The 23,187-nt window shown below is 44.0% G+C and overlaps 1 protein-coding gene across 5 annotated transcripts in view; it reads right to left on the reverse strand.

The window, feature by feature from the left end:
* Positions 1–17,344, reverse strand: part of SNX10 (sorting nexin 10) — a 77,302-nt gene extending 59,958 nt beyond the window's left edge. The window contains exon 1 of one of the 5 annotated variants that reach the window (XM_032643614.1): positions 17,307–17,344. In XM_032643614.1, the coding sequence (XP_032499505.1) occupies positions 17,307–17,329 (23 nt within the window). In that variant the 5' untranslated portion in view covers positions 17,330–17,344. Of the gene's footprint in view, positions 1–12,169; positions 12,227–13,190; positions 13,510–13,657; positions 13,778–17,306 lie in introns of those variants that run through there. The other 4 variants (XM_032643617.1, XM_032643615.1, XM_032643616.1 and 1 more) reach the window with 4 other exon arrangements.
* Positions 17,345–23,187: the final 5,843 nt, after the last annotated feature.

The raw sequence follows: 23,187 nt of genomic DNA on the forward strand, positions 1-23,187 counted from the left end.
AAAAGGAGAAGTTACAACAGACGCTGCAGAAATACAAAGCATCCTAAGAGACTACTACAAGCAACTCTATGCCAATAAAATCGACAACCTGGAAGAAATGGACAAATTCTTAGAAAGGTATAACCATCCAAGACTGAACCAGGAAGAAACAGAAATATGAACACTAATCACAAGTAATGAATTTGAAATCGTGATTAAAAATCTTTCAAGAGGGCTTCCTTGGTGGCGCAGTGGTTGAGAGTCCGCCTGCCGATGCAGGGGACACGGGTTCGTGCCCTGGTCCGGGAAGATCCCACATGCTGTGGAGCGGCTGGGCCCATGAGCCATGGACGCTGGGCCTGCACGTCCGGAGCCTATGCTCCGCAACAGTAGAGGCCACAACAGTGAGAGGGCCACGTACCGCTAAAAAACAAACAAACAAATAAACAAAATCTTCCAAGAAACAAAAGTCCAGGACCCGATGGCTTCACAGGTGAATTCTATCAAACTTTTAGAAAACAGCTAAACCCATCACTCTCAAACTCTTCCAAAAAATTGCGGAGGAAGGAACACTCCCAAACTCATTCTATAAGGCCACCATCACCTGATACCAAAACCAGACAAACATACTACAAAAAAAAGAAAATTACAGAGCAATATCACTGATGAATATAGATGCAAAAATCCTCAACAAAATACTTGCAAACAGAATCCAACAACACGTTAAAAGCATCATACACCATGATCAAGTGGGATTTATCCCAGGGATGCAAGGATTCTTCAATATATGCAAATCAATCAATGTGATAAACCATATTAACAAATTGAAGAATAAAAACCATATGATCATCTCAATAGATGCAGAAAAAGCTTTCAACAAAATTCAACACCCATTTATGATAAAAACTCTCCAGAAAGTGGGCATAGGGGGAACCTACCTCAACATAATAAAGTCCATATACGACAAACCATAGCAAACATCATTCTAAATGGTGAAAAACTAAAAGCATTTCCTCTAAGATCAGGAACAAGATAAGGATGCCCACTCTCACCACTATTATTCAGCAGTTTTGGAAGTCCTAGCCACGGCAATCAGAGAAGAAAAAGAAATTAAAGGAGTACAAATTGGAAAAGAAGAAGTAAAACTGTCACTGTTTGCAGATGACATGATACTATACATAGAGAATCCTAAAAATGCCACCAGAAAACTACTAGAGCTAATCAATGAATTTAGTAAAGTTGTAGGATACAAAATTAATGCACAGAAATATCTTGCATTCCTTTACACTAATAATGAAAAATCTGCAAGAGAAATTAAGGAAACACTCCCATTTACCATTGCAACAAAAAGAATAAAATACCTAGGAATAAACCTACCTAGGGAGACAAAAGACCTGTATGCAGAAAACTATAAGACACTGATGAAAGAAATTAAAGATGATACCAATAGATGGAGAGATATACCACGTTCTTGGATTGGAAGAATCAATATTGTGAAAATGACTATACTACCCAAGGCAATCTACAGATTCAATGCAATCCCTATCAAATTACCAATGGCATTTTTTACGGAACTAGAACGAAAAATCTTAAAATTTGAAGGGAGACACAAAAGACCCCGAATAGGCAAAGCAGTCTTGAGGGAAAAAAACGGAGCTGGAGGAATCAGACTCCCTGACTTCAGACTATACTATAAAACTACAGTAATCAAGACAATATGGTACTGGCACAAAAACAGAAACATAGATCAATGGAACAAGATAGAAAGCCCAGAGAGAAACCCACACACCTATGGTCAAGTAATCTATGACAAAGGAGGCAAGGATATATAATGGAGAAAAGACAGTCTCTTCGATAAGTGGTGCTGGGAAAACTAGACAGCTACATGTAAAAGAATGAAATTAGGGGCTTCCCTGGTGACACAGTAGTTGCAAGTCCGCCTGCTGATGCAGGGGACACAGGTTCGTGCCCCGGTCCAGGAAGACCCCACATGCCATGGAGCAGCTAGGCCCGTGAGCCATGGCTGCTGAGCCTGTGCATCTGGAGCCTGTGCTCCGCAACAGGAGAGGCCACAATAGTGAGAGGCCCGCATACTGCAAAAAAAAAAAAAAAAAAAAGAATGAAATTAGAACACTCCCTAACACCATACACAAAAATAAACTCAAAATGGATTAGAGATCTAAATGTAAGACTGGACACTATAAAACCCTTAGAGGAAAACATAGGAAGAACACTCTTTGACATAAATCACAGCAAGATCTTTTTTGATCCACCTCCTAGAGTCATGGAAATAAAAACAAAAATAAACAAATGGGACCTAATGAAACTTCAAAGCTTTTGCACAGCAAAGGAGACTATAAACAAGATGAAAAGACAACTCTCAGAATGGGAAAAAATATTTGCAAACAAATCAGCGGACAAAGGATTAATCTCCAAAATATATAAACAGCTCATACAGCTCAATATTAAAAAAACAAACAACCCAATCCAAAAATGGGCAGAAGACCTAAATAGACATTTCTCCAAAGAAGACATACAGATGGCCAAGAAGCACATGAAAAGCTGCTCAACATCACTAATTATTAGAGAAATGCAAATCAGAACTACAATGAGGTATCACCTCACACCAGTTAGAATGGGCATCATTGGAAAATCTACAACCAACAAATGCTGGAGAGGGTGTGGAGAAAAGGGAACCCTCTTGCACTGTTGGTGGGAATGTAAATTCTTACAGCCACTGTGGAGAACAGTATGGAGGTTCCTTAAAAAACTAACAATAGAATTACCATATGATCCAGCAATCCCACTACTGGGCATATACCCAGAGAAAACCATAATTCAAAAAGACACATGCACCCCAATGTTCATTGCAGCACTATTTACAATAGCCAGCTCATGGAAGCAACCTAAATGCCCATCGACAGACGAATGGATAAAGAAGATGTTGTACATATATACAATGGAATATTACTCAGTCATAAAAAGGAACGAAATTGGGTCATTTGCTGAGACATGGATGGATCCAAAGACTGTCATACAGAGTGAAGTAAGTCAGAAAGAGAAAAACAAATATCATACATTAACGCATATATGTGGAATCTAGAAAAATGGTACAGATGAACCAGTTTGCAGGGCAGAAATAGAGACACAGATGTAGAGAACAAACGTATGGACACTAAGGGGGGAAAGCGGCGGAGTGGTGGGGGTCGTGGTGGGATGAATTGGGAGATTGGGATTGACATGTATACACTGATGTGTATTAAATTGATAACGAATAAGAACCTGCTGTATGAAAAAATTAAATTAAAAAATTTTTTAAAACTAGGGTCAATTAAGTTTGATTGAATTAGTCCCAGCTAATTCTCTTCCTTTCTGCATCACCATCAAGTTTCTGAGCAGTCCAACCACGTGGGCTGGGAGGATGGACAGAGAACACGTTCCCGGCCCCTCCTGCAGCCCACTTCTGCTCATGGTTACTCATTCACCTTGGGAGAAAAGAAAGCATTTATCCAGCAACAGTCCAGGATGGAATGTCTTGAAGGCCATGTGCCGTCCTCTATTGTTTTCTCTCTTTCCTCCTGACCTAACTCCACTAGGCTGTGGAGGATGAGACTGGAGAATGATGGTAAAGATACGCCATTCATAATCAAAAACAGCAACCCAACAAAAAATAACTGATTGTTAACTATGGCACCAGACACTGTACAAAGACTATAACATGAAAGATCTCATCTCATCCTAAAGATAGCCCCAATATGGAAATAGCGTCCAAGGTCACGCAGCTAGTAAGTGAAGGAGCCAGGGTCCAAACCCAGCTAGGTACCACACGGTACCTGCCTACATCTAACACGGCATCCAAGTTACATGCTTAGAGATAAATGCTTAAAAGATAGCAATGGGGCTTCCCTGGTGGCGCAGTGGTTGAGAGTCCGCCTGCCGATGCAGGGGACGCGGGTTCGTGCCCCGGTCTGGGAGGATCCCACATGCCGCGGAGCGGCTGGGCCCGTGAGCCGTGGCCGCTGAGCCTGCGCGTCCGGAGCCTGTCCTCCGCAACGGGAGAGGCCACAACAGTGAGAGGCCCGCGTAACGCAAAAAAAAAAAAAAAAAAAAAAAAAAAAAAAAAAAAAAGATAGCAATGAGTGGAGAATATCAACCAACACATTGAGTTATTAATGTCTCAAATGCTTTAGGGATGTCAGGTTGGGGGCAGGGTTCTGTCTATACATGAACTGGGAAAGTCAACAACCAAACATCTGGAAATGACTTTTTCATCCTCAGAAAGGAGGTAATGTTGAGAGAAGTGTAGTGCCTTCATATGACCTCTTTAAGGTCATTAGCTATAAAGGAGGACCCCCAGGAATAACTAGAGGACAACAAAAATCCAATTCAGTGAGCAATCACTGAGAGCCCACTGTGTGATGGTTCTAGGATTGGTCCTGGCGAGGGTTAAGTCACACTCCCTGAGTTCTAAGACCTAAAGATGTCCAGACACAGATATGAAACAGCTTGCTTCTAATGCAAAGTTCACTGTATGTGCCCAAAAAAATAGCACTGGTAACAGGATTACAGGAAGGAGGACAGTGGAGAGAGAGAAGCTTCACGAAGAACGTAGCACTTGATGAGGCCTCGATGCTTGCATGAGGACAAGAAGAGAAAACAGGACCAGCCTGGGGTGATTAAGAAGCAGCACCACATGGGACTTCCCTGGCGGTCCGGTGGTTAGGACGCCGAGCTTCCATTGCAGGGGGCACGGGTTCGATCCCCGGTTGGGGAACTAAGATCCCGCAAGCCACATGGCATGTCCAAAAATTTAAAAAAGCAGCAGCACCACCACTTTCAGTATACCTAGGGGTCCAGTCAACCAAGAGTGAAGGGACTGTGTTGGCAGAATATCACAAGGAGGTAAGTCTGGAAGAGCTTCAGTGGGCATCCTAGGATGGGGAAGTCCTGAATGATGAGAGGAGGAATGCTGACTTCTGTTAGAAGGCAGGGGTGTAGTACACGGAAGCCTGCCACGATGGTGATGACTCATCTAGGGATGGGGTGGAAGATGGATTGATAGGCCGTGAGCTTCATCACAGGGCTGCTGGAATGCACCGGCCAGCAGAAGAGATCATGAACTCAAGGTGGGAGGGGTGATGGCCAAGTGCATTTGAAAATAACAAGAAGCAGAGCCCAGAGGATTTGGGGGGCAGTGAAATCATTCTGTGTGATACTATAATGGTGGACACATCATATACTTGTCAAAATCCAGAGTGTACAACACTATGAGTTAAATGAACCTCAATGTAAAGTGTGGACTTTGGGTGACCATGATGTGTCAGTACAGGTTCATTGACTGTAATGACATATGTACACTCCGATGCTGAAGTTGATAATGGGAGAGGGGAGGCAGGCAGGACATAGGATGTCTCTGTATTTTCCCTCAGTTTTGCTGTGAACCTAAAACTGCTCTCAAAAATCAAGTCTAGGGACTTCCCTGGTGGCGCAGTGGTTAAGAATCCGCCTGCCAATGCAACGGACTTGGGTTCGAGCCCTGGTCCAGGAAGATCCCACATGCCGCATAACAGCTAAGCCCGTGCGCCACAACTACTAACCCTGTGCTCTAGAGCCCACGGGCCGCAACTACTGAGCCCACATGCCACAACTACTGAAGCCCGTGCGCCTAGAGCCCATGCTCCGTAACAAGAGAAGCCACCGCAATGAGAAGCCCGTGCACTACAACGAAGAGTAGCTTCCTCTCGCAGCAACTAGAGGAAGCCCGCGCGCAGCAACGAAGACCCAACGCAGCCATAAATAAATAAATAAATAAATACGAAATGGTCATCTAAAAAAAATAAATAAATAACAACCAAAAAAAAAAAATCAAGTCTATTAGGAACTTCCCTGGTGGTCCAGTGGTTAGGACTCTGTGCTTCCACTGCAGGGGGCCCCAGTTCAATCCCTGGTCGGGGAACTAAGATCCCACAAGCTGTGCAGCCAAAAAAAAAAAATCAAGTTTATTGAAAAAGATGTACGTAACAAGAATAACTTGAAGACAGAGCATGATGGAAGAAAGGGAGTCAAGGATGACTCACTAGCCAGGTGACTGGAAGAAGGCTGGGGTCATAGGCAATGGGGAAGTTGGAAAGGAGGTCTGTTTTTAGAGGTAAGAGAGAAAGAAGCTGAGTTCAGTTGGGAACAAGCTAGGATGATGATGGACATCCACATGGAACAGTCTTCAGGCTCCTGGAGAACAGTTTGGGGCTGAGATAAGAAAAGGGTACAGGCATGCAAATTGGAGACAAAAGTCGGCATTAAATGTTCCCCTTTTAAACTGAGTGATAAATTCTCTTTCAAAAAGGAAATCACTGCAACACACTGGAAATAGTCTTCCCACCAAGCTCGCCACCTCTGTCACAAAGAACTGCCACTGGGGAGGCAAGTTCAATTACATGGGAAGACAGCAGCACCAGGGGTAGTGATCTACTGGTCAAGTCAACTCTGCCCAACGTGACATCAGTCCAGATAGGAAGAACTGGCAAGTCATCTGAGGGGCCAGCAAGAAGGGAGATTTCACTTTTGAGCAAGGAGTGTTCCCCTAACAGGAGTAGGAAGGGCACAGTGAATGCCAAAAAGCCTGGCTGCGAATTCTTGTTCTGCCTCTTGCCCAGGGAAATTCTTTCACGTCTCTGTGCCTTAGCTTCCTCATCTGTAAAATGAGGATAAGAGCCTGCGTCATGGATCCACTGTAAAGATAGATCACATGAGCGAATGTGGAGGTACGCACCTAGAGCTCACTGTGTCAGCTACTGTCACTGCTCATTATTGTCTAGATTCTTCCAAGACCCTTGAAGGGGGAAATGCTGAGGTCTCTTCCTGATGATCACAGAGCACTGTGCCTTTTTAAAAATGTCCCCTTCAAGTATCTGATTTGTCAGGTGGGAGAGTAATATTTACAGGAGCAGAATATTTTAAATCTATATGCTCTGAAACAGCCCACACAGTGAAGCACACACCTTGGCCATTCCCTGCGGCACACACTTACCCAGGGGTGTCCAATGCCTGGCCTTGACCCAAGAAGGCTGAGATAAGACATAGAGAAAGTCCTTTTAAAAGTGAGTAAAATGCCAAACTTATTATTCCTTAAACTATCTGCCCGAAGCACTGACTGCAATCCTAGGCATCTGATTCATATCTGTCCACAGACTCAGTTTGGCAAAGTTCTCAAAACAGAGCTCAGAAATGAGCTGGCATCTGATTCATATCTGTCCACAGACTCAGTTTGGCAAAGTTCTCAAAACACAGCTCAGAAATGAGCTGGCTACAAAAAGCCAGCGACCAGTCTGTGCCTCCCTGTAAAAGGTTAAGTTGATTTCCTGGTGTAGGAATTTTCACGTGCACCTGGGCAGAAGGAGTCCCGATTCTCGGGGTCTGATCACCCAGGGATAGCCCACAGAAAGGCTCCACGTCTCCTGCCCTGACACACCAGAACCCAGGGCTGTGGAAACACCTGCATTCTCCTCAGTTGTCCCAAATGCCACTCTACAGCAAACAGAGCCACTGTGTCAGTGAGAAAGGGGAGGATAATTATCAGTAATAGAAACCTCCTTCCTGTGTATTGTGTTTATCATTTCTAAGAAGCATAGTTTCCCTACATACAATGCCCCCTGCTCTGTTCCGCACTTGGAACCATTTGGGTTTGTAAGTCTGAGAGGAACTGGGGAGCATCCATAGTCATCAAAATAAAGAGAAAAGACCCTGGAGCTCATGGGAAAGGGAGGAGGGGGAGGGGCAGGGCTGAGAGACCGAGAGAGGGACCCAGGAGAAAGTGGAAGGTCAGGAGCCCCGCAAGGTGACTGCTCCACTAGCTTAGCAAAGTCCTCTGAACCAGCAAAGCACGTGGTGGGGTGGATTTCTCCATCAACATGTCAGGGCTGTCACCAAGGTAAACCAGAAAGAACACGTGAGCCCTCCCCCAACACACAGCCCAGGGAATTAGCAGCAAACCTGGGAGGCCTTTGGAATTCCCTGGGCCATGGGCTCGTGGGTTCTCACCAAGGTTAATTGGTTCTCTAAGGAACAAGGACTGGCAGGACCTCAGATGACACCTAGGTTAGAAGAGAATGTGTCTTTCTTCTCCAAAACTAAAGATAGTCTAATTTTACTATTTAACATCTAAGCACCAGAGGAATGCACTGAAAAGACTGAAGGGACATCCACCCCAGCTTGCTTGGTTCAGCAGGGACAGGTGCCCTACACTGATGACAGCCCTTTAAGGTTCTGGGCCCCTGAGGCTTGAGTTGCATGCGTCCTTCCATGTTTTCTCTGATGTCCAGGGAACTTTGGCCAAATGCTGCAGGAGCCTCAGTGGAATCAGGGAAGCATAAAAAGGCCAAAAAAAAAAAAAATTTATTACTTTTGGTCATTGTTCTGTAAGGTTAAAATCATTTCAAAATTAGGAGTTTTTTTTTGGCGGTACACGGGCCTCTCACTGTTGTGGCCTCTCCCGTTGTGGAGCACAGGCTCCGGACGCGCAGGCTCAGAGGCCATGGCTCACAGGCCCAGCCGCTCCGCGGCACGTGGGATCTTCCCAGACCGGGGCACGAACCCGTGTCCCCTGCATCGGCAGGCGGACTCTCAACTGCGCCACCAGGGAAGCCCCAAAATTTAGATTTTTAAAAATAGGAATCTACTGATGAAATCCTCCATACTACTAACCCCTTTCAATTCCACTGCCCAAACATAATCACTGTCTACAGATTAGGGGCATATCCTTATAGACTATTTTTTCCCCAAAAAAATGAGATCATAATATACCTACTGCTCTGTACTTTGCTTTCATTACTTAATATATAATAGACACTCTCCATATCAGCTCATTTATAGCAATTTCCTCCTTTGTTCAAGGAGGCAAGTATTTCTGAGGGATAAAGTCCTAGAAGGGGAACTGACACATCAGAAAGTATGCAAAGTTTTAAATGTTATAAATACTACCAAAGTGCCTTTCCAAAAAGTTGTACCAATTTACACTCCCCAGAGAAGTATATAGTGACAATCTATTTTCCCATACCCTCACCATGGTTGCTTTTTTCTTTCTTTTTTTTTTTTAATTTTTAAAATTTATTTGGCTGAGCCAGATCTTAGTTGCAGCACACGGGATCTTCATTGCCACGTGCGGGATCTTTAGTTGTGGCATGCAGGATCTAGTTCCCTAACCAGGGATCGAACCCAGGCCGCTGCACTGAAAGTGCGGAGTCTTAACTTCTGCGCCACCAGGGAAGTCCCACCACGGCTGCTTTTAATCCACACTTACCTGATATTAATGAGGTTTAGGACTAAACCTTTCTAATAAGACTAAATATTAGTCCTATTTAGTCACTGGGGCATCAAGCTTTGGCTAAGAGGTGGCCTGGCTTCCCAGTGATTCACACCCTCCCCTTAATCTCAGACTTACTGGAATTTTGCTTGAATTTACAAATCTCTCAGCAAAAACTTTCCAACACTACAATTCTACCAAGAGGCCTAAACGGCCTCCTTGTGCCTCAACCAATGCATGTTCTGACTCTTTCCAAGTCTTTTCCCCAAATTTTATCCTCTTGGCTTGTGTTTTTCAGCATTGTAGATTCCCATCCTAAATCACCGTAGAGTGGTTCAGCTAACAAGATGGCACGCCAAGGATGATATATTTTGATGGCGCTTCCAGGAAGCTTTGCTGGTCTCTCCCACAGTGGGGAAGCCTAGTGGGAGAGTTGGGCGTCTTTTGGCATTTCGTAATTTATTCACCTGCCACCACTCATTCCAAAAGGAGATATTGGGGTGTGATGGAAAGAATATGAGACTGGAAGTCAGGAGACCTGAGTTTTAGTCCCCTTCCTACTTCTAATTAGCTGCGTAGTTCAGATTAAACTGTGCTGCCTCTCCACTGGGCCTCATTTGTAAAACGAGATTATTGGACTAGAATAGTCATTATTAACCTTTCTTTCTACCATGGGTGACCCTTTAAGAATCTAAAGTAAGTTGTGCATTCTCACCCCCAGAATAATACATGCTTGCACAAGAGTATGAAATCATACATTTTCAGGGAGTTCACAGACTCCCGAAAGCCTATCTCTGTATTCCCAGGGTCAAGATCACTGAGACCTACCATAAGCTTTTAAAAAATAACAGAGAATACAACAGAAATGTATGCAGAATCACAAAACCTTAAGTGAAGTTGAATCATTTCCAGAACTAAAAGCGTCTCCTCCGCAGAGACTGGGAGGAGGAAGTGGCTACTTAGGGAAAAATAAATGAAAATGCCAATTAAGAGCTGCCCTTGATTGAGGTCTGGCTAAGCCCTTTACCTACATTCACAGAGGAGTGGCTAAGGGAGAGTACCCATTCCAGAGCCAGGCTGCCTCATTCAAATCATGGCTCCATCATTTACTAATTGACTTAGGCTCTGTGCCTGTTCCTTCTTCTGTTATTTAAAAAAAAAAAAAAAAAAAAAGGAAAGAAAAGAAAAGAAAAAAGGAGGTGAGGATTAAAACAATACCTATCTGAAGGATTGTTAATATACATATGGTATTTTAAACCAGGCCTGGCACACACTAAGCCCTAAATAACTATTCCATATTATAGAAATCTGGGACGCACTTGCTGAGTGGTTAAGATTGTGAGCTGAAGAGTTTAGGAAAGCCATAGATATCTTGATAACTCATTTTCTCCCAGATGTAAACAGAATCTGCTTCAGAAGTTTGTTGTAAGGATTCAAATGTATAGACACCAAGGGGGGAGAGCGGCGGGGGGATGAATTGGGAGATTTGGATTCACATGTATACACTAATATGTATAAAATAGATAACTAATAAGAACCTGCTGTATAAAAAAATAAATAAATTTCACACACACACAAAAGAAGTTTGTTGTAAGGATTAATGAGCCTGCCACATAAAAACTCTTTTCACAATGCCTAGCACATAATCAGTGCTCATTAAATGTCAACTAATGTTATGAACAATTCTGGGAGGCAAGGATTATCAGTTCCTTTTTTTTAATCTCTGAATAAAGGATAAATCAGACTTTGAGAGTTAAGTGCCCTGCTGACAGTACCTCAGTTAGCAAATGATTATCCCAGATTTCAACACTAATGAGTCTGAAACCAGAAGCTGTAACCACTACCACATATAACCTCTTAGTTTGAACAGGGCTTAGAGAACATAAAAGCTGATTCATACCTACTAGATTCTAAGAGAGAAAAAAAAAAGATGTTGGTGATAACAGTTCAAAATGCAGGGTATTCTCCATGGAGGTCAACCGTGACTTTGGCCAAAAGCCCTCCTTTGCCACTCTTAAAAATGGAAGACTGCAAAGGCTGGACCCTGGTCTCAGTCAATTCTAAACCCCTCGCAAGTGGTTCTTAAACCACAACCCTGACACCAAAAGAGGAAAAAGAAGCCATTTCCCATAAGAGCTGAACTAACAAACTGAGCCCTCTAAAATGAAAGTAGAGACCCTAAGGCTGAGAGGAGCTATTATTAAGAATGTTCCAAGGGAGGGTGGGAGGGAGACGCAAGAGGGAGGAGATATGGGGATATATGTATACGTATAGCTGATTCACTTTGTTATAAAGCAGAAACTAACACACCATTGTAAAGCAATGATACTCCAATAAAGATGTTAAAAAAAAAAAGAAAAAAGAATGCTCCAAAATCAAGTAGAAATGCTGCAGTAGAACACAACATTAGTCTTTAAACAACAAACTTCTATGTGGGAAAAAATGAAGGTGTTTATTTCTATGTTTGGATACCAAGATCCGGGAGGCCTTCCCTTAAGTAAAACAAGAGGAAGTTACCACAGCCCTGTATGGTGGGGGGAGAAGCAGAATGCCAGTCAGTCAAGAGACATCTGGTGAGAAGCAGTGTCACCTGAGCAAGAAGTCCCCACTCTCAACACCAATTTCCTCCCTAGTGCAATAGTCACCTCGGAAATGAGAATAAAATAGACCGGCAGGCGAAACGGTGATCCAGTGAAATACAGGTCAGTGCTAATCACCTTACTTCACATCTCATATATATTTACTTCTGGATGTATTTTATTTTGTATCTTTATTCAAAACAGTCCCATTAGGCAACCTTAAATCTCCCATGCCTTAAAAAAAAAAAAAAAGGGCCTTAGGACTAGGCATCACTGGAAGGGATGGTAGAAGCAGGAGAAGCACCTCACTCACCTCCATTCTCAGACTGAGGCACCCCAGCTGAGTTTGGTCCAAGGATGCAGCGGCCAGTTCTCCCCAGTGGCTTCACTCACCCAGCCCACTCCCAGGGGAGAAGAGGTTGTTTATGTATTCCAAGCCTACACCCACCTCAGGCCCCCAGGGGTTGGGAGGACGCTGGAGTCAGAAGTCCGCCAGAATCTAGGCCTGTTTGTTCTCCCACCCGGCTGAACAGCTGAACGACTCTCCTCCCTGAGGCCTTAGTTTCCCATCCCTCAAATGAAAGGTTTGAAGGAGATCACATGAAAGCCTCCTTCCTGCTTTCTAATTCCATTATTCTCACACGTAAACGTGCCTTGCAGAAATAGAAGCCCTTCCTTTCAAGCAGGACGTGTGGCTCTACGTCCCCGTGACCATTCCCCTCAATCACCTGCAGACCGTCTTACAGAAGTATAATGCATCAGAGAACAAACGTATGGACACCAAGGGGGGAAAGCGGCGGGGTGGGGTGGTGGGATGAACTGGGAGATTTTGATTGACATTTATACAGTAATATGTATAAAATAGATAATGAACAAGGATCTGCTGTATAAAAATTAATTAAATTAAATTTTTTAAAAAAAGAAGTATGATGCATCAGAACTGAAAAACAGGCTGTTGCTTTCCCGTGGCACCAGACCTAGTAATCAGTCAACGTGGATTTTCTCTCGGGCCTTTTCCCGCAATCCCACAATCCCACGAAAACCCTCTGCGTACCCCTCCCAATTTCTAAACTCAAAGCTACCCTTTCGTGAATTAAAAAATACCCACCCACAACCCGGCCTGGCGTAAGGTGCCTCAGCACTTTTCCTAGCATCCAGGATTCCACCTCTGCCCCACCCTCTCCCCGGGGTGCCTTTTTAGCCGGATCGATCCGATCCTTGCCCTCCCCTGGCAAACAGGCCGACCAATTTCTCCTCCCCGGCTGGAAAGAAGGCAGCGCCCGGCTCCAATCCCAGGAGACCCAAACCTCTTCCCAGCCCGCAGGGAGTGGCACCTGGTCGCAGCAGGAAGGGCCCCACGCCTCGGGAAAGGAAGGGAAAGGGCGGCCGGCTCGCTCCCAGCAGCGATCCTCCCCCCGGCGGCGCAGGGGAGGCCTCCCCAGCAGGTCTCCTGTCACTTACGGGCTGCACCTCCGGGCAGAGCCTGGCACAGCAGGACCGGCGGGCCGGCGGGCAGGCGGGCGGCGGAGTTTGCTGACTCAAAGGCGCGTCGGAGGCGGCGGCGAGCGCACAGAGCGCAGCCCCGCGCTCCCAGCGCACGTAGCGGCCCCGCGCCCGCGCCCGCGCTCCGCGCCCGCCTCCCGCTTCCCTGGCCACCGCACCGCCCAGCCCAGGTGCTACCGGGCGCCGGCCCGCCCCGCCCCCTGCCGCGGACCTGGAGGCGGCCCCCCGGCCCCAGGGGCTAGGGAGAGCCGAGCGGCCGCCGGGGGGCGCAGCGCGCTCGGAGCCCGCTTCCCCTTACCGCGTCCGCGAAACGGGGCTGCGGAGGAGGCACCCGTGTTTGGCCCCAAGCTGAGGCTGAAGGGGTGCGAGTCGCGCCCTTGGAATCGCCACTGGAAAGCCACCTTCAGCTTGCTAACCCCGCCCCGCCCCCTTAGTTAAGGGAAGGATTGATGAATGAGGAAGAGGGATGGTAGATGACGGTAGACTGTCAATGATAGAATGTAGGTGGTGGGCGTATGGATGTTTACTGAAAAATTCTTTCAACTTTTCAGTATGTTTGAAATTTTTCACAAGGAAACTTTGGGGGGGAAGAAATGAGGTCTGGCAAGGAGCCTGGATCAGTAAACCATTTTCCAGGTGGCACCTTGGGCTGCATCTGACCCACCTGTTTGCATGGAAAACCGCAATAATCACTTAAACCGCTAATGGGTGACTACATGGCAGAAAAATGTAGTGTTTAAAAAAAAATTCCACTGAGTACATTTTAAAGATTTTTTTGGCTTTATTCAGTGATTCATGATAGGGCAGCATCCAATCCAGCAGATAGGAGGGAGCTCTAAGGAGCTATACAAAATGAAAGACTTTTACAGACATAAGGAGGCAAGACAAGGAAGTTAGCACAGCAAAAAGCAGATTGGTCATGGCAAGGTCATGTCTTTTCTCTAGGAAAAGACAGGGGTCTATCAAGGAGATTCACCTTGCCAGTGCTGACCAGGGAATTGCAGATTGACTGCATTCCTTTACTGGGAGAGGCTGAAACTACTATTAAGTTAGGTACTAAGTTCCCATTCGGTGATGTCTCCGCATAAGTGCTTAGCATAAGTGACTCCATTTGGGGCCTATTGTCTCTTTTTTTAACAGGAGCCTAACATTTCATTATTTAAGCATGAATTTTCCCATTAGACACAGCCAGCTCTGATGCCCATTCAGGGCCATTACAGGCCCACCTGAAAATGTACATGTCTATTCTCCATACCCCAATTGGCTTAACAACAAAACTTCTAAATCTACAACGTTGTGTCTTAATATCTTGGATCCTGACATTGCATCGCTGAATCTTGAATCACCTGTGTTTAATTTCCTAAAATTGCACCCCAGTTATAACACACAAGTGACTGTAAACATGATCACTTCTGAAAATCGAATTAAAGTGTATTTTTCAAATTCTTTTCCCTATGCTCCACAAAGAAAAGCATTGACTGGAAAACAAAATGCAATATGTGTCTAAGATCCTAAGAGCTTCTGCAAAATTAAAATCTTTCTGGATTACTATCATCAAGGGCACACCCTTACAAATGTGGGCAGAGCAGCAAAAAAAAAAAAACCTTTAGAGAGTCTATAGGAGGTCATTTAAATATCTGTTAGAATTATGGCCCTAGAAGAAAGGAAGAATATGAAAAGAATTCAGAATAGAATGACGCAATGGATTTTAATCCACTCCATCAGGGTAGCTGCTAGGTGGTGTTTTTAGTTTAAGAATTGTACTGTGCAACCTGAATCCAGGGGACTGAGCTAAGCGACCACCAATTTTTTTAGGTTGTGACTTTTTGTTATACTATCAGTGGGCAGGTAAAAAACTGGGACTCTCTTGTGCTTAAGAAATCCTAGCATGCTAATAAAACCACCATAAAATTGCTTTTAAGAAGAAATTCCCTTACCTGCCCCAATCCTGCCTCTGCAGTAGCTCCTAGGGTCAGGTTAACTGATTCAAACCCCAGCTTTACTACCTCTCACTATGTGATCCTGGGGAAATAACTCTGTGGGCCTCATTTTATCATCTGAAAAGGGGAGATAATAATAATAATAGATGATAATAAAGGGGAGATTATAATAATGATGATAATAGAACCACCCTCATAGGGTTGTTGTGAGGGTTGAGTGAAATAATCCGGTAAAACTCCTGAACTGTGCTAGATACATTGTAAGTGCTCGATAAATTTTATTTATTATTATTGAAACCAAGCGGGGCCCTATGGGGCTCCCAGGTACGGAGGCCTTTTTGTCCCCCATTTCTTGTAGGCAAGACTCCAGCCTCCATGATCTTCCCTGAGGTCCAAAGGGCAGATTCAACAGTTGTAAATCAAGGGAGGAGCAGCTAGGAAACCACCTGAGACAAGATTAAAGGGACCAGAGAAGCTCATCAAGATTAGGAGACTGGGGGCTTCCCTGGTGGCACAGTGCTTAAGAATCCACCTGTCAATGCAGGAGACATGGGTTCGAGTCCTAGTCCCCTGGTCCGGGAAGATCCCACGTACCGTGGAGCAACTAAGCCTGTGTGCCACAACTACTGAAGCCCGCGCCCCTAGAGCCCGTGCTCCGCAACAAGAGAAGCCACCACAATGAGAAGTCCACACACTGCATGGAAGAGTAGCCACCGCTCGCTGCAACTAGAGAAAGCCCGCACACAGCAACAAAGACCCAATGCAGCCAAAAATAATTAATTAATTAATTTTTAAAAAAAGATTAGGAGACCACCTGAGACCCTGCACACCCCCTAATCTTGTTAGCAACCCCACCCTTTTGAAACTGCAGAAGAAAGAAGAATGCAGGACTGTTACTGCCTTGAGCCTTATCCCATACCCCTGACCACAAGCCCTGACTATAAGACCTCTCCCTATTCCCCAGGGAGGGGAGCACAGTTCTTGACATGCCAGCCTGCTGCATTCCCCTCTTTGCCTGGCAAATATTGAAGCCACCCTTTCTTTCTCCTCCAAAACTCTGTCTCCATATCTCATTTTGGCATCTGTGTACAGGGAGCCAAGATTCTGACAGCATTATAATCCTGTTATTATAACGTCATCCTCTTCTTGAATCTCTTCCATCTCCAGGTAAAGTGCCCTTAGTTAGACCTATTAGGGAAAGCCAGCTTTGTGCCCTGCCTCTAACTCAAGAATCAATAAAAAGACATTGAGTTCTTCATCCATCTCCTGGGAAAACTGCAAAATCCACAGACAATAAAAATGGAAGCTGCCTGAACTTGGTGTTCAGAAGTTATAATTAACTGATACTATACTATCTAAAACTCTATCTTTAAATTTACATGAATTGTCCCACCTTCTTGAGAAACACTGTCATGGTACATACGCATACTGTACAAAAGATGGTTTTATCGTCAAACAACTAATAATGGGATGGGAGCAAAAATTTTAAACAAATAATTTGGATTTTGATTTCTCATTTTACATCATAATCTTTTTTCAATAGTATGAAGACATGTAGATTAATGTGAATAAAAATAATCACTCGACTATTGTTGATGAAAAATTAATCAATGTAAGAAAGAAATGGAAAATTGTATTCACGCCAAATTGACGATTATAACCCAGGAACAGCCTCTCAGAAAGCTCAGAGAACTGTTCTGCCCATTAGAGGTCAAAGCACTGTTATATAGGTTTTTGAGACAGAGGGCTGTATATTAAATGACATAGTTTTCACCATCCGGATCTGCAGGTACACAGTGGTGGGTCACTGTGACTCCTTACGAAATCAAGAAGGAATGTTATCTTTAAGGAGTTGTCTTGTTGGTGCTAGGAGAATGTTGTTCTTTATGGCAGAGCAGGCATTTCTGCTGGTGGGTAGGTCTGGTAGATGCATAATGCAGATTAGGGCAGGGAGAGGAGGCCAAGGGGCAGACAAAGATTTTTATGTTTAAATTTTCCTTGACTTACCTTAGAATATGAATGTTATGCATGTCATCATATGCTTCCTCTCCTGCTCCAACAATCCCATATTACTGTCCACTGCCCATAAATCTACTTCAAGGAATTTCCCCTTGGTTGCTGTGATGGAGGCAAATTGGGAGAAAAACTTTGTCTCTTTCCTCTCGTGTGAACTTCAGCCCTGACCCTGCCCAGATGTTCTCCCACATTGCTCTCCAGTGCGTGAGACACACCGCCCCAATCAAGTCCACCTATTGCTATGTCGCTGCGCAGGGGAAGACATTTAGCTCTTTCCTCAAGGCAAGGCAGCTTTGAGGAGCATTTCAGGGACTCAGACAACCTGACAACTTCAGAATGGTTTCCTGCCAGCTATGGTTTCCCTTCCTACCCTGGCTGGCACTGGCTCTACTTTACAAGCCTCCCAGCAGCAGCTGGTCTCTGTCTCCATGGCAACAGACAGGCCTGAAGGAGCACACTCTCCAGCTTCCCTCCACAGGACAAAATTAGGGTGCCCACAAGTAGTTCATTAACGAAACAAACACAGTGGATTAAGAGAAAATGGGAGAAATAAAGGAGCAACAGAACAATGATCTGAACAATGAACAAAATAAAAGAATAGAAAGAATAAAATGAACCTATGGACCTAGAGATTACCATACTAAGTGAAGTAAGTCAGACAGAGAAAGACAAATACCATATGATATCAGTATATGTGAAATCTAAACAAATGGTACAAATAAGCTTTGTTACAAAACAGAAACAGATTCACAGACATAGGAAACAAATTTATGGTTGCCAAAGGGGAAAGTCAGGGGAGGGGTAAATTAGGAGTTTGGGATTAGCAGATACAAACTACTATATATAAAATAGATAAACATCAAGGACCCACTGTATAACACAAAGAACTATATTCAATATCTTGTAATAACCTATAATGGAAAAGAATCTGAAAAAGAATATATATATCTGAGTTGCTTTGCTATACACCAGAAACTAACACAACATTGTAAGTCAACTATATTTCAATTTTAAAAAGTTAACAAAAGCAAGAGAAAATATGTAAGGATGGAAAGAAGCAGTGGAAAATGGCAGGTTATAAAAGGTGTGTAAATTACCCTTTCATTTTTGTTTTCTTAGAGAAGGCACATATAGTAAGTACAAAGTGGTAACCATAATCTAATTTTTTCAGCATATGACCCATTCCTCTATTTTGTTTATGAAAATAAATCAGACTCTAAACCCTACTGCACTGGATTAGTGGGAAAGTCAATCTTAGGCGTTACTAAAGGCCTCTTAATGCCTTCCCCACAATCCAATTCCTGCTTCCGTGCCCTGCTAAAAAAGGAGCCAGAGGGCTTCCCTGGTGGCGCAGTGGTTGGGAGTCCGCCTGCCGATGCAGGGGACACGGGTTCGTGCCCCGGTCTGGGAGGATCCCACATGCCGCGGAGCGGCTGGGCCCGTGAGCCATGGCCGCTGAGCCTGCGCGTCCGGAGCCTGTCCTCCGCAGCGGGAGAGGCCACAACAGTGAGAGGCCCGCGTAACGCATAAAAAAAAAAAAAAAAAAAAAAGGAGCCAGAGATTTTGCTCAGAGCTAAATATATGAGGAAGTTTCAGATCTCTAGTCTCCACTGGTTCTCACTGAGATACCCATTGTCCAAAGTCTCATGGTCCTTTTATGTTATTTTTGTGCCATGGAATTTGATGAAGCTGCATGGAAAAAAAACACTGAATGTTCTAAGGATGTTAAAAGAGACAAACAAATGAGCAATTCCATTAAAGAAAAAAGAAATTATAAATCCATAATAGGCAGAAGAAAAACAAGAATCATTGGATATAAAAAATTGCCAACTAAAACTGAGGAAAACTGTAGTCAATGAAATTTAGAAGTCAATGCATGAGATAAACTCTAGGCTAGACACAGGTGAAGAAAGAATTATTAAACTGGAAAACATAACTGCAGCATTTGCCTAGAATGTATCACAGAGACAGTTAAGAGATGTGGATAATAACATTGAGAGAATCCAAAATAAATACAAGTAGTGCTCAAAAAGAAGACATTGGATTAAATGGTAGTGAAGTGATGTTTAAGGTGATGACAGTTGAGAATTATCCAGAATTGTTAAAAGGCATGATTCTTCAGATAGAAAATTCACTCTAAAATCCAAGAAGGAAAAATAAGAATAAAACTACACTTAGAGCAGTAAAAGTGCTATTCTAGAACATCAGGGATAAACGGGTATCCATGAAGCTACCAGAGAGAAAAAGCAGATGATAAAAATTATTTAGGGCTTCCCTGGTGGCGCAGTGGTTGGGAGTCCGCCTGCCGATGCAGGGGACACGGGTTCGCGCCCCAGTCCGGGAAGATCCCACATGCCGCGGAGCGGCTGGGCCCGTGAGCCATGGCCGCTGAGCCTGCGCGTCCGGAGCCTGTGCTCCACAACGCGAGAGGCCACAACAGCGAGAAGCCCGCATACCGCAAAAAAAAAAAAAAAAAAAAAATTATTTACACTGGCCATAGAATTCTCAGCGGTAGCAAGATATCAGAAATGCTTAGCAAAAGCAACTGACAACCTAGAAATTTTTATCCAGCTAAGTGATCATGCAAGAGTGAAATCAAAATTTGAGATACACATAGATAAAGGGAATTTCCTACCGACAAACAAACAAAATCAGGGCTCTTGAAGCAGCCACAGCTCTGGCCCACAGTGAGATCAGGTGTTGCCAAGAAAATGCACTGGCTCTGAAAACAGTTGCCATGAATTGGTGTCCCATGTGCCAGGCATTCTTATGCACCATCTTTATCCTTCAATGCCCCTGCCACAGGAGTGGTCAAAGTACATAAATGTCAAATGGGGGAAATACAGGTATTCCCTGCTATGCGTTACTCTGTCTCTGCCATAACTCATTTGTTTGACATCCTTGGGGAATAGTGTTACACATTTTCCAGATGAGATGAAATAGAAAATAATACCTCCACTCACTAGAGAATTCTGGCCAGAACAACTGCTTGCAACAAAACTCCACAATTATTGCAAAGAAGGTACAAGCCCCATTCCTAAGGCCCAACATCTCACAGGTAGGAGACCCTTAAAACTCAGCTAGACCTCTTTTCCTTTTATTTACTGCAGTTCTTCACTATCAGGTAGCCCAGAAAGCAGAAGTGGACAGGAAATGTTAGAGGTAGATATGACAACACCAGCAAAGAGGGAGAAAAACTTTTTGAAAGCAAGTCTGAAAAGATTCTTGAAGTTCCAACCCTACCACAAGGCTGATGTCCACCCTCCCCACAAGACTATGAGCTTCCTGAGGGCAAGAACTGTGCCTGCAGACATCTGTAGCTCCAGACACAGTGCCTGACACACAGATAGTAGGGCCTCAATAAATAGTCACTAGGATGGAATGGGGAGGAGATGAGGGAAGGAAAGGAAAGGAAAAAGGAAGCGAGCTAAAAGGAATGCTCTGAAAAAAAAAACCAAACAAACCCGCTGAGAAAGCCTCAGTCAGCTTATCCTAAGGTGTATTGATTTGTTTTCTCTATATTTGATGCTCTGCTATTTGGGGTCTTTATCCTGGAGAGACTGTTCCCCACCCCATCCCCAGGGCCAGCCAATTCCTAGAAAAAACAAACGACTCCCCTGCAAGTACGCTTTTGATATACAAACAAACAAACCAATCCAGACAATCCAGCGGTCTCACCCCAGCCCTCTCCTTATCAAACTGTCACACATCAAGCCAGTATTCTCCCTGCCCTAAAATGTCCCAGGGCCAGGTGCTGGCAAGTAGGGACCACCCAAATAGCCCAGGACCTGCTGAAATTATTCAAACCATCCAGTCCTAAATCTCTTCAGTGTACCTACTCTGCCTGGCCATTCCTTTCCAAAAGAATCTCGATAAGGCTCTGGGCCATGCTCTGCCCTCTCCCACTCTTGTGCCTCCTGACTGTCACTGGTCCTTCCCCATGTGGCCCTGTGTGGATGGTGTGGTATGCCTCCTGTATCTAGGGTTTAGGGAGGATAAACATCTTCCTTCATGACAATCATGTCCACGTCTGTGGTCTTACCACATCTGATTAAAACAAATTCTAGGTGCATTTTTAACACATAAAGGTAACCTTTCTTTCCTTAGAAATACATTTCCTGCTAAATAACAGAATTGTGTGGAGAATAGAGAAAGCATTTGTGAATTTTTCCTGTAATATCTATTTCATAAAGCAAAGGGAACCTTGAAAAAAAACCCACAAATTTTCTGAGAAGAAAACAAACAGCCCATATCTTTTCATCAAGCCAAAGATATGAGTTATTGAAAGAGAAGGTCTCTTCTAACTCAGGTTACACCTTGGTCAAGCCCTAAAAAGATTATAGCTTAGTTCTGGAATTTTTCTAAGTGTTACTATCTAGAAAGCCTATTTCAATTTCCAGTTGAGAGAAAATGAAATTAACAAGAGAAATGTTCAGCTCCTTTTGTAATCAGTACAAGTAGCATCGAATTGAGTGAGGCAGCATTGAGACAGAGCTAATCACAGTCTGTCCTTTTCCAGTGCCTTATTTGGAATATTTCTCTTTCTTCAGTTTCACTGTGATTCACTTTTCCTGGAAATTAGTGTGGACCAGATGAAGCCAGTCACACGCTGTTCTGGAGTATTTTTCCTGTACAGAAATTAATATACTTCAGCTGTATATCAATGCCCTAGTTAGAAAACATCACCTCCATACCTACTTATTTTTTTAAAAATATTGAGGGGGCTTCCCGGGTGGCGCAGTGGTTGAGAGTCTGCCGCTAATGCAGGGGACACGGGTTCGAGCCCTGGTCTGGGAAGATCCCACATGCCGCGGAGCAAGTAGGCCCGTGAGCCACAATTGCTGAGCCTGCGCGTCTGGAGCCTGTGCTCCGCAACGGGAGAGCCCGCGATGGTGAGAGGCCTGCGCACCGTGATGAAGAGTGGCCCCCGCTTGCCACAACTGGAGAAAGCCCTCGCACAGAAACAGCAAACATAAATTAAATAAATTAATAAACTCCTAACCCCAACATTTAAAAAAAAAAAAAAAAAAAAAAAAAATTGAAATCTCTGTTCTCCACAATTCCCTCTGTGTAAGAAAGGCCATCAAAGTAAACTCAGAACCATAGATGATTCCCACCCTTTCCTTTGCCCCTGCTTTGGTTTCTATTTATCTTCTTAAAGTTTATTCATTCATTCAATATGTATTTACTGAGCACCCACTAGGTGTCAGTCCACAAGCTAGTTGGCCCACTAGATATTGTCCCTCTCCTCATGGAGCTAACAGTCTAATAAGAGAGACAGATGTTAATCTAATAACCAAAAAGTTAATAAGTATCATCTGTATTAAGTGCTGTGAAGAAAAGGTATTGAATGTTATGAAGGTAAAACCCAAAAGACCTGACCTGGGGGAATCAAGTGAAGTTTCACTGAGAAAATGGGATTTGACACAAGATCTCGAAGGATAGGGAAAGAACACAGGAGAGTGAAGCATTTGGAACAGCATGTGCAAAGGTCCTGTGGCTGAAGCACAGAGCTGGGGGATGACAGCAGGAGATGAAGCTGCTAAGGTGGTTATAGGATAGATAATCGCCAGGTTAGAGATTTGGGGCTAAATTCTAAAGCATCATGAAGCCGGTGAAGCATTTTACATAGGACAGGAATATGATCAGCTTTCTTTTGGAGGAAGATCACTCCGGATTGTGTGGAAATGCGGAAGGGAGTGGGATGGAGAAGAGTGAATACAAGGAGACTAGTTAGGAAGCTATTACAAATGTGTAGGTAGGAGATGATGGCCTAGGGTGTTGGCAATGAATGTGGAGAACATGAAAAGTTTTGAGAAACATTCAGAAAGCAAAACTGAAAGGCTTGATTAACTACAAGTGGTTTGGTTGG

Source organism: Phocoena sinus, chromosome 9 (genome assembly GCF_008692025.1).
Source record: "Phocoena sinus isolate mPhoSin1 chromosome 9, mPhoSin1.pri, whole genome shotgun sequence".
Classification (NCBI taxonomy): Eukaryota; Metazoa; Chordata; class Mammalia; order Artiodactyla; family Phocoenidae; genus Phocoena; species Phocoena sinus.